The sequence below is a fragment of the Nicotiana tabacum genome, chromosome 19, assembly GCF_000715075.1.
Source record: "Nicotiana tabacum cultivar K326 chromosome 19, ASM71507v2, whole genome shotgun sequence".
NCBI classification, from domain to species: domain Eukaryota; kingdom Viridiplantae; phylum Streptophyta; class Magnoliopsida; order Solanales; family Solanaceae; genus Nicotiana; species Nicotiana tabacum.
This window is the reverse complement of record NC_134098.1, coordinates 106,452,563-106,465,448: the sequence shown is the minus strand read 5'-3', so window position 1 is coordinate 106,465,448 and position 12,886 is coordinate 106,452,563. Positions and strand designations below refer to the sequence as shown.

The window sequence follows — 12,886 nt, the reverse complement described above, 5'->3', positions numbered from 1 at the left end:
TCTTATTGACATTTAGCAGTAGTAAACACTAAACTTTTAATTGTTGTAAACTTTTAATTTACAAGTTCAAAAATTTAAAAAAACAAAATAGAAGTTGCAAGTTAATTTGAAATATTATTATGCAATGAAACTATGAAATGAAAGACTTTGAAGTTTGATCCTTACATATTGGTCGTATTAAATAATTTTATGTAGCCACTTAATTTCAATTTTAAAATTTTAAAATTCAAATTTAACACTTTAAAGTTCAAAAGTTTAATTTTATGTCGTAAAATACTTATTTTATTATTTAAAAGTTTGCAAACACATAAGTATCAATTACATTGAACATGAAAACATAAATACACTAAGAAAAGGAAAAGAAAACCCGGCCCAGTTCAAACCGGATAAGTCCGAACCCGGACGAGCCCATTAGAACCCGGAATTACCTAGCACACTAATAGCCCGGTATGCCAGCCCGCCCACTAACCGGACGGGCTGTTTTTTTGGTGACCAGCCCCGTCCAGTCCTTCCAGTAAACACCCATACTCCAAAGTCCAAACAATGCATAAGCTTCATTAACAAAATCCAACAACTAAGCTTCATTTTCTTTTCCGAACAACCCTTCAACTTTGTACAATTATTAAGAATACATCACTAAAAGCAAAATTCAAGTTCAGCATCAAGAGAAGGCAGTACTAAAATAGCTCTTAACAACATCATTACACAGTATTTGCAGCAGTGTGCTATTGTTTGGACCAACACATCTTGGGGTCTTGAACTGGCTAACAGCACCCCTAATCCAACAAAATGATCTAATATCTTATGGAATGTTCCTCTCTTCACAACTCTAAGCTCAAGCGCTCCAATGGCATTAGCCTTCCGAGAGCCCAGGTAGCCTGCATCGATGAACGATTTGTCCAAACAATTGCAGCATTCTTGCAATGTTTCATCACTTGCTTCACCACTTAGTTCCCAGAAAACCACGTAGTGCCCTGGATCAGCTGCAATATTCACGTGGCTCGTGAAATCGACTACCTCTGACTTTTCATCTACTAAGAGCTTAGCTGCTGCTTCCACGGCTAGCTGTAAATCTTTCTCAGTGTTCTTGTCAATATTAATGCTTAGCAAAAGATTTCTGCGGCAAATGAACTGCAGTTCTGGTGTGGCATTATGGAATCCTTTTATTTTAACTACATCACCGAGTCTATAACGATACAACCCTGACATGTACAAAATTGTTCAAATTTTGGCGAATGCTTGAAAAATCAAGAAGAATTTAAAGCCATGAAAAAAGATGAAACTCCTCACTACTTTTCCTTCAAAGTCACACTCCTCTTCTTTAAAGGTAACAGATTAATAAAATTGCACTCAACAGTAATCACCTACTCTTAGTAGCATACATAGAGTAAGACAAAAGATAGACCAAGTAACGTGCATTAAAAAATGTATTACAAGCGATGAAGCACCTAAAACAACTAAACAAATATTTGAAAGCAGAATGCAGTACCATTTATTCCTTCAAGATGTGTAAAATATTAAGTACTAAATAATTAGCTCTTCTCTAGATAATAGACATGCTTAACAACATTGAGGAAGAGGTCAAGAGAATATGAACGGCACCCACATGCAGGCATGTGGATAAGCACAAATATGTACAGCGAAAGATGAGCAGGGCAGCAGGCTTTCATGTATATAGTAAAAAGTTTCTAAAACTATACTTTTATATTAAGCTACCACTTCTCATATAATCATTTTTCATGAAATAGTTCCAGAAAACGGACACCAAGATTGAGCTACCACTTCTCAAATATAAAATCTCCCTACTAAAATTGAAAAAGAAGTAGATGAAAAATACTCATAGTTTATAAAGAGTAAGTACCAACTGTATCTTAAATGAACTACTCCTATATTATGGTGCGCAATAAATAATTGAGTAATGCCTTATAAACAGTAGCATGGTACCCTCTCAATAATGGTATCATGATAACAAAGTTATTTTTGCATCAGAAATTCAGGAAGTCACTGACAAAAAGAATAATTTGGTCAAATAGAAATAGTAGGAGGGAGAAACTTGTACCTGCAAAATTGGTGACAACAATTTCATACTCTTCACCAAGTTTAACTTCAGCAAGACCCAGTGGTGTAGGCTCAAGGCCGTCTAAATTCCCCCTTAGAGGAATGAATTCAAAATAACCAATATTAGGAAGAACAGCATAAGTAACTAGCTCAGGGGGCAACTTAGGATTGACATTTGCTCCAATCCATCCTTCAGAAGACCCATAATCTGCACTTTGTAATGGTAGCTCCCCTGCATAATGCCTCAATTTCTTGAGGTAAGGTTCCATAGACCCCGTCATGATTCCGTATATGTACTTGGCATTTGGGAAGAGTACAGGAATCAAACCATACCAATTTCTTAATCCCGAACACTTTCTAAAAATGTTATCAGCCTGTTCTGGATCAGGTTTCAGCAATTTCGACATTGCTGATCTAATGGAGGGGACAGTGACTCGGCTAGAGAGGACTCCTTCTCTTATATCTACAACAAGTTCTTCCCACACTTGTTCGAAAGTTCTAAAGGCGTGGACAATGCTGTGGGCGAATGTAGAGGAGATAACTTGCACTTCGTCCCGAAAAATAAGCCCACACAAAAGATGGCAGTATAAAGATTGGTGAAAATCAGGACCAAATATAACTTCGTCAGGGCTACAACATGGGGTTTGCATTGCCTTCATTGTTTTCTTGAATTGTGCATTACGATATACATTGGTAGTTGCAGTTCCAGCTGCCAAACCTCCCTTTGTCTTGAACTGCTTGCTGCTGTAAATGAACTGCAAAGCCTTCCCATTCCCAACTGGAAATTCTCTGCAAAAATACAAATAGTAATTTTTAAAAAGATAAATAATTAGCCATAACATTAAGCAAAGCAACAAGAAACCAACGAGTACAAATTACTGATAAAAGGAACATGGCGTCCTATTTCTCAAACAATTTTCCTGCTGTGGTTACCAGAAAATGTGACAGAAGTTGGGAATCTGTCCCCACATATTTCATCATGTGAAATGAAACTCTAATTACCAGTACTAAGAAAAAAAAAAGTATTATTTCCTCCATTTCAATTTATAAGACACTTTGATTCGGTGCGGAATTTAAAAAAAAAATACGATCTTTAAATCATAAAGGATCACAAGTAAAAATAGTTAAAATGGAAAGTTTAAAACTAAATTATTTTCAAATATAGATATAATCACTCCGGTCACTTTTATTTGGTACGTTTTGACTTTTCAAATCCCTTAAGAAATAATAAATGAAGTGCATAATTTACCATGTTACTCATATTAATTGATACATATTTTATTGAATTTGAGAAAATAATTTGAAATGGTAATAAATATTGTGGGTAAAACATAAAAAAATTTGTTGTCTTTTCTTAATATGCGTAAAGTGCCAAGTAAAAGTAAACATTTATTTTCATTATATATGCCAAGTAAAAGTGACTGGAGGGAGTATATCATTTTTTTTTTTACAATAGACTAATAAGGAAAGAGACAACAATAACAGAAAGTTGTGAATTTTAGGACTCCCGGTGGACAGACAAGGTGAAAACCAAAATGAATTCATTTTCAAGAAGATGTTGAAGTGTAATAATGAAAAACAAAATTTCCTGAATCAGCCCCACTTTTGCAGATGGTACCAAGAAGCAAAAAATGGGAAAAAGACAACAAGTATGACAAAATGACATAGCAAAGCATTATTAAGGTAATACACCAAAACTACATTACCGATTCCTAAAGGCAAAAGAAGTTTTGTATATCTGTATAGTGGATTCCATCAATTCATCATTGAAAGGTACAAACTTTGGCCTTCCCTGTGTTGTACCCGAACTGCAGCAAAAAACAATTCTGTTAAACTTTCTAAAAATTGTCAACTTTATGGCACCCCACCACCAAGAAAAATCTTCATGCAAGTACCAACAATACTCTTTTCTTTTTTTACATTTATTGTAACTGACTTAAAACTCTTTATAACAATCTCATTTGCTGTTATAAAAGACATACTCTTGTATTATAAGATAATATGAAAATCTGTTTCGAGAAAAACTAGACTTTTATAGTGAATAATATAGAGAGGACCAACGGTAGTTAATATTGGTCCATAAAATGGAGAAAATAGTTAAGATCTGATACCTTAATGAAATGGTTGTAATAGGTTTTCCAGTGAGAAGAGGGGAAAGATCCCCATCAGCAATTCTTTGAATGTAAGGCTCTAAATCTTTGTGAGTGACAAGAGGAACAGAAGCTGTGAAAGACTCAGCGTCAGTTCTTCCATTTAGACCCCATTGCTGTAAATACACTGTGCCTCCATTCTCTTTTAGAATCTTTTTAAGAGTCTCTTGTTGAACTTTACCAGCGTCTTTGGTCAACGCCTCAAATTCCTCAATCACTTCTTCTGGATTAAATTCCATATCTGTCTTCTCCACCATCTTCACTATCTCTTCCTGTAATTAACAATGAGCAATATTCATAAGCATAACATAAATTAAGTTCCTTTAAATCCCAAACTAGTAGGGGTTGACCACTTGCAAAAGAGAAAGGAAAAACCAATTAAAAAGAAGAAAAGGGCAATTTCAACAGGGTAATATCAATCAATTAGTACTTGTTTAAGATTAATCATGAAGATTAACTTACTGTAAAATAAAGGATGTAACTTGAGGGAGAGAGAAGGAGGGGGAAGAGGTGTAGTATGGGTATAGGATAGAACAAAAATAAGTTCAAAGTTTAGGAGGATTGGCCAATATGAAAAGGAGAAAGTTCATGGAAGCTGTTAAAGAATTTTTTTGAATGTATCATTGACGTTGGTCCACTTGGTCAGCACGTAGAACTTAGTTAAAAAAGACAATAAAATAAAATAAAATAAAAACACATCGATTTGATGTTCTGATAAAAGTTTCCATGGAATTTCGCAACTAATATCCAAAGAAAGATACATGTATGAAGGTGAAAAGATCAAATAAAATGAAAGCAAGCTGAATTGGTGGCTACCAAGTGTACAACAACAATTAATATTTCAAATTGGTTACAAGAATCCTCTATATTCGTTCTACTCGACTCAAATTGAACCAACTATTAATATTTTCTTTTGTAGAATACATTAATTCGCCTACGAACATATGGAATTATCACCTACATGTATAACCAGTCACACAACGTAAGATCTACATATAAGATTTTCTTTTCGAAATAAGAAAGAAAATTGGAAAAAATAAATATAGAACCACGAGAATCCACACAAACTCCAAAAGTTACTTAAAGAAAGGTCCAGCAAAAGAATTTCCAAAATATGGAAAATATAGAGAAAGGGAAAAAGGGGTTTCAGAATCCAAAAATTAAAAGCCAACGAAGAATCAAGGGAAGTTTATGATAAATATGAACTATCGGGATAAAAATCATTAAAAAACAGAAGCAGCTAGCTCTCCGGCCAACTGCTCAAATTCCGACCAAGAAAAGGGTCAAAACAAACATGAAAAAAAAACAAGCAAAACAATCATATGAGTATTTCAAAACACAGTACCTGTAATATGAACAGTGGCTAGAAATGAAAAAAAAAAAGCTGCTCAAATCAGCGGGGAATTTAAAGTAACGGTTTTTCGTAATGGTATCAATCACTATATGACAAGACTCTGTGAAAGAAAAGTGATTTTGAATTTCGACACTGTAGAGCACTAGAGCTATGAGCAAGAGATATATAATTACACAATTAAAAACACGACAGTGTATTCTTTTTTGTGTATTCCACCTCTTGTTTCTCTCTCTATTCTCTAGAAATCATGCAAACAGTGAGAGAGAAAATGACTTTGTTAATATGAATATGTGATGAGGTGTAAATGTTTGGATTTATCGAGAAGAGTCCTATTAAGGCTCACTTTCATTAAATGGTCCAATATAATTATTTGTACATGGACTGGAAGCCCACATTTCTTTAGTCTTATTTTTCATTTTATAGTTCTAAATATTTTTATCTTTGGAACAAATGAGAAAGAAGGATACGATAATATCAATAAAAGGTTTCTCTCTTCTCTCTCATTCTCTTATCAAACCCTAGAACAATTCGGTACAATTTGCTTCGATTTTACGCAATCAACATGGTATCAGGGTTAGGGATAACATAGAGTGGGATTTGCTCTATCCTCCAATGTTACTCTCATTCAATTTCACCGGAATTGTATTCTTCCGGCACGGTTCATCAGTTCCAAAAATTTTCTGATTTTCTTGGCGTATTTTCTGCGCAATCTCGTTGAGGATAATCATTTCGTGTTTCTTCCGGTGATTTGTTGTGAAATTTGGTGCTTTTACAAGTTCCTCGTGGACCTAGGGTTCCCTATTGGTGAAGCTGGTACTCGGTGAAGCTGGTACTTTACTTCACGACTCTTTTCTTTTGAAGGTCGTACCTCTCCGGTTGCGACGAGGATCGGTACAATTATTTTCTGCTTCGTTTATGTATAGTGTCTCTCTGCTGATTGTGATAAATTTGATTTACTGTTGTTATTTCTTTCATTAAATCATGACTATTACATATACTACTCTGTCTCCACCTACTGGTGACAACTTAACCCACACTGCTGCAAGTACACATCTTCTCTTTCATCCTGATGACTACACACACCTTTGCCATCCTTTATATGTCCATCCGTCAGATTTGTTGGGATCTTCTCTAGTTACTGATCGTTTTGATGGGTCATCATATGGAAGTTGGCGTAAATCCATATTAGTTGCTTTATCTGTCAGGAACAAACTTGATTTCATCCATGGCACTTATGAAAAGCCACCTGAGGGTTCTCCTTTACTTCGTCAATGGCAACGATGCAATAATCTGGTTGTTGCATGGCTTGCTAATTCTGTCACTAGAGAGATTGACCAGACTGTTGTCTATTCTGAGTTTGCAAAAGACATCTGGAGGGAATTAGAAGCTAGATATGGGCAAACAGATGGGGCTAGGGTCTTTGAGTTAAAAAAGGAGTTGACACATGTTTCACAAGGTGCACTTGATGTAGCCTCTTATTTCAACAAGATTAAGCACCTTTGGGATGAGTTGGCTTCAATTAATGTGAACTCCCCAAATAGATGTACTTGTGGTGGGAATGCTAAGTCTGAAGAAGAACAACGTGTGTATCAGTTTCTTATGGGTCTCAATGAAGTCTATGTCCAAGTCAGGAGTAATATTCTCATGATAAAGCCTCTTCCCTCCGTGGATACTGTTTACAGTATTCTCCTAAGTGATGAGAAACAAAGACAAGTATCTGCAACTTCTCAATTCTCTTCAGACTCTGCTTCCTTCCATGCTGGGGTTTCCAAACAGTCATACCCTGCCAAGGTAGCCTTTGATTCTCATAAATTTGTTATCACTTGCAAATATTGCAAGAAACCTGGACATAGCATTGAGAAGTGTTTCAAGCTTCATAGTTTTCCATAAAATTTCAAGTTCACCAAAGGCGGTGGTCCTCGCAAGGCTGCAGCTAATGTAGCAGCTGATGTTTCTGGTTCACAATCAGTGCCTTCTAGGTTAGACAGCTCTCCTGCTCAGGTTACTCCTGAACATACTTCTGGGATTCCTGGCATCACTCAACACCAGTATGTTTAACTGATACAGCTTCTTCAACATTCCCATCTCAATCCTAGTTTCTCTTAGTCTCTTATGGCTTCTGCTCACTTTACAGGTAGAGAAGCCACACACAGTGTTTTACTTAAACCATGTTTGTTTTCCCAAGTAGATAGTTCTGTTAGGATTATAGATTCTGGGGCTTCTGATTATATGACTTCTTAGAAGTTACTTCTTTTTAATATCCAACCGCTCTTTATTCCCTGTCTTGTTTCTTTACCTAATGGTTATGAGGTTAAAGTTACCAATTGTGATTCCTTAACTTTGTTCTTAACTTTACCTTGCATAATGTGCTTTATGTCCCTACTTCCAATACAACCTCATCTCTATTTACTATTTGGTTTCACAGTTTGATGGCATAGCTCAATTCTCTAGCACTTTGTGTTATTTACAGGGCCCTTCACTGAAGAAGCCTCTAGTGCTTGGTAGATTGGACCATGGTTTATACAAACTGGAGATTCCTCCTCCTACTTCTTCTTCATGTGTTTCAAGTTCTTTAGTTGCTTATCCTGCTAGTTCCAATTCTGATGTTACTATTTCTGATAGTGTTAATAAGCATGAGTTTGTTGTTATCCCTTCCACTATTCCCCATTGTAATTCTGCTCATGCAAATTTGAATAAAATGGATGTGATTTGGCATTTTAGACTTGGTCATATTCCTTTTTTCAGAATGAAACATATACCTGTTCTTAGTTCCTCTCTTTCTTCCAAACAATCCTTTCCATGTTCTGTATGCCCCTTAGTTAGACAAACCGGACTCCCTTTCCTTGATAGTATTACTCATTCTACTGCCCCATTCCAACTCATTCACATTGACACCTCAATTCTCCCACTACTACTGGTGCAGAATACTTCCTAACTATTGTAGATGACTACTCTAGAGCTACTTGGACTCATCTTTTAGGGGCTAAGAGCAATGCTTTTGATATGCTCAAAAATTTCATTGCTATGATTGAGACTCATTTTAATACCACAATCAAAACTGTGAGGAGTGATAATGCCCTAGAGATGGGCTCTAGTACTACTGGTTCCAAATTTTTTTCAGACAAAGGTATTATTCATCAAACTTCCTGCCCACACACACCTCAACAAAATGGTGTTGTGGAAAGGAAGCATAGGCATCTCCTTGAAACTACAAGGGCATTGCTTTTTCAGTCTTCTTTACCTATTTCCTTTTGGGGTGATTGCATTCTTACAGCTACCTACCTAATAAATAGATTTTCTTCTTCCTTGTTACATAACAAGAGTCCTTTTAAGATACTGTATGTTAAGTCTCCCCCATATGCTTACCTTAGAACTTTTGGTTGCTTGTGTTATGCCATTGTTCCTAAATTTTATAGAGACAAATTTGAGCCAAGGTCTGTTCCTTGTGTTTTTTTAGGTTATCCCTTTGCTAAGAAAGGCTACAAATTATATAATCTCAATTTTAAATCTTGTTTTGTCTCTTGAGATGTTGTTTTCCATGATTATATCTTTCCTTTTGCGCTTCCTTCTCCTTCTCCTTCTACACATGCCTCTGTATTCTCCCCTCCTCATATTCCTGATGATCCTGTTGTTCCACTTATTTCATCTTTTCTCCTGTTCCTCTATCACTTTTTGTTTCTCCCTCTTCTTCTCCTGCTTTACCCATTGCTTCTTCTCCTTCTCTTGTCGTACCTGTTGCCCCTCTTCCTTCTCTTGTTCTTGAGGTTCCTGTGAGGCAGTCTTCTAGACCCCACAATCCTCTAGGATATTTGAAGGACTATGTTTGCACACTTCCTTCTTTCTGCTCCACTTCTATTTCCAACACTGTTTCTACTAGTGTACCTCCTGTATTTGAACCCTATATATTTTTTCAAGTTGCCTCCATTCCTGAGTGGCAAGAGGTAATGAAGAATGAATTTGAGGCTCTTGACGCTAACAGGACTTGGGTGGTTGTTGATTTGCCTTTGGGGAAGAAGCCTATAGGGTGTAAATGGGTCTACAAGGTTAAATATAGAGCCGATGGTGCTATTGAAAGATATAAGGCTCGGTTAGTGGTTAGGGGTGACACACAGGTAGAAGGGATTGACTTTGATGAGACATTTTCCTAGTTGTGAAAATGTCCACTGTCAAGACTTTGGTTGTTGTTGCCATCAAGAAACATTGGCCCTTATTTCAGCTTGATATCAATAATGCTTTTTTGCATGGGGACCTGGATGAGGAGGTTTATATGAAGTTGCCTCCTGGTTATACTGTTCCTTTCACTTCATCTTCTGAGCAGCTAGTTTTCAAGCTTCAGAAGTCTCTTTATGGTTTAAGACAGGCATCCAAATAGTGGTATGCCAAATTGTCTCAATCCCTATCTTCTAGAGGCTATACATCTTCTCTGAATGATTACTCTCTCTTCACAAGGGGTTCTGTGGATTCTTTTGTTGTTTTAGCTGTGTATGTGAATGACATCATTCTGACTGGGACTGATTCTAATGAGATTTATGCTTTAAAATCCCTCCTTCATCAACAATTTAAGATCAATGATTTAGGGTCTCTTAGCTATTATTTGGGGATTGAGGTTCTATATTCTTCCACCGGGGTCCTCTTACATCAAAAAAAGTTCATTGCTGATATGTTGTCTAAGTTTCATTGTTCAGATGTTTCTTCTTTTTTGTGCCCTCTTGATATGAATGTGAAGCTTAAGGCAAATGAAGGTGATCCTTTGCCTAAGCCTGAACTGTACAGATCTTTGATTGGTAAGCTGAATTTTTTAACTCACGCGAGGCCTGACATCAGCTATGCAGTACAACATCTCAGTTAATTTATGCAGTCTCCCTGCCTTTCACACATGTCTGCTGGCTTGCATCTATTAAGGTACTTGAAGGGTACTTCTGAACATGGGATCTTCTTCAATGCCTCTCCAGACTTGTCTGTTTCTACTTTTCGTGACAGTGACTAGGCTGCCTGCCCTGACATTAGGCGTTCTGTCTCTGGTTATTGTGTTTTATTGGGTGGTAGCCTTGTGGTTTGGAAGTCCAAGAAGCAGCCCATTGTTAGCATGTCCTCTGATGAAGCTGAGTATAGAGCCATGAGTAAAGGTGTGGTTGAGCTTACCTGGTTGTCTAGATTGTTTGCTGACTTAGGTCTTCCTTGTTCTTCCTTCATTCCTTTATTTTGTGACAGTCAAGCTGCAATCCAGTTGAGGAATGAACCAAACATATCGAGTTGGATTGTCATCTGGTACGGACCAAGCTTGCTGAGGGTTTGATTCATTTGGTACACACTTCTTCTTCTACTCAGTTGGCTGACCTCTTCACTAATCCACTTCCAGGTGCTGCTCATCATGGTTTTTTGCTCAAGTTGGGGGCCTTCCCACCCTCCAACTTGAAGGGGGTGTTGGAGATATTGAGAAGAGTCCAGATTAAGGCCCACTTTCATTAATTGGCCCAATATAATTATTTGTACATGGGCTGAAAGCCCACATTTCTTTAGTCTTATTTTTCACTTTATAGTTCTAGATATTTCTATCTTTGGAACAGATGAGAAAGAAGGATACGATAATATCAATAAAAGGTTTCTCTCTTCTCTCTCATTCTCTTATCAAACCCTATAACAATTCTGTACAATTTGCTTCGATTTTCCGCAATCAACAATAAGATTCTGTACGCTAGGTGGAAAAAATATATAGATGGAGTGACGAAGAGAAAATGATCCATCAAGGTTTTTGTACAATGTGTTTACCCGAAAAATGGATAGAGTTAAATTTATACGTAGTTCTAAAGATACGTGGTATAACTTGGTACAAATCAAAAAAATACATAAAAATATATCTAATATTGACTGTAAAAATGAATGAAATACAAACCAAATTGAGTAGAAAATGATTTATGAACAAGCAAGATGAATCAATGTCCAAAGCCCAAAAAAGGATAATCTCTACTATATTTATGTATAAATATCAATAATCTTTGAAATGTGAGAGTGAATTGATGTCTTAATGTCCAATGTCCTTTACAGAAATGATAGCCACTCTTCATATAATAGAGGGATCCTACTTTGGATATGATTAAAAATACATAGTAGGGATCCCATGATAGATTAGTTAATTAGTTTCTCCTTAATTCACGTCGAGATTCTCTCCCCTAGTGCGGCTACAACGGCTCTTTGTCTCTTAGCTCTATCTTGGTCGGTCTTGGATCTCGAGTTCGATGTTGACTCGAGCTCCATATTGATCGGTCTCTAGCTCTTGAGCTCGTTAACATCACTTCACATCATAGCTCGATATTGACTCTAGCTTGATATCCCCCCCTCGAGCTCGATATTGATTGGTCTCTGGGTCTCCGGGTCTTGACCTCTATCTGAGCTCGATATCGACCTTGGTTATTCCCGACCTTGATCGGTTTCTAGGGCTAGAACTCAGCAGCCAGACTTCACATTATAGCTAGATATTATAATAATGAACCTCGGTCTACCATGCCCCAAACCCGATTAGTAACACGAGGGCAAATTCGGTTTTGACCATACATAGATAGTCCCCTCATTTCTCGGAAAGAATATGGCGAGAAACGATATGATTTTTCAACCTCTGACTAGATATATACTGGCGTCTGCATTGAGCTAGATTGTGACGTGTGTGACAAATGTCCCGTCGGTTCAGTTACCAAGGCATTAAATGCGCGCAAGTCGATGGTCAGCCACTGCCAATTTTGAACTGTCATTGTGTAACCTATAAATAGCCCCCTTCCTTTATCATTTTAAACTTTTACTTTCAACTCTTCTCATTCTAACTTTCATAGTTCTTCGTCTTCCCCGGAATTATCTATTTCTAGGTTCTGAAAATTTCTTTGCTTGTTCTTCACCAAACACCAAAATATTTCAACTTCCTGTCTTCTTTGTTCCTTGAAAATTTAGATGGCCAAGATATCCAAAACCGTTCCTCAGAAAGAGGTTGCTTCCTCATCTCGGCCGGCTGGTGAAAAATCGGTGGTGGAGCCACGCCTTGAAGAAATTATTCCCGGGGGATGTGTTATTGATTCTGATTTTAAAGTTGATAAACCATCATTGGTTGCCGGTATCGCGATATATATACTCAATATCGGTAAGTCTCCTTGATGCGGTGAAGAAAGATTGTAATTGGGTAAACAAAGAGGTCATGATACCGACACCTGAGGAATCGATCACTACCCACGTGGAAGGGTATCTGAGTGTTTACACTTACCCTTTCACGCTGGGTCCCCTCGATCCAGTCATCATCGATTTTTGCAAGAAATACCAGATGACCCCCGGCCAAGTTCAT

At 37.1% G+C, this 12,886-nt stretch overlaps 1 protein-coding gene across 1 annotated transcript; it reads right to left on the bottom strand.

Annotated features, from left to right (window-relative positions):
- Positions 1-557: 557 nt before the first annotated feature.
- On the bottom strand, positions 558-5,850 carry LOC107774940 (jasmonoyl--L-amino acid synthetase JAR4). Its single transcript, XM_016594604.2, is given in 6 exon segments — positions 558-777; positions 780-1,202; positions 2,060-2,847; positions 3,765-3,866; positions 4,170-4,480; positions 5,554-5,850. Coding segments are annotated over 5 exon segments (1,725 nt in total). The 5' UTR covers positions 4,466-4,480; positions 5,554-5,850; the 3' UTR covers positions 558-661.
- Between the last annotated feature and the right edge of the window lie 7,036 nt (positions 5,851-12,886).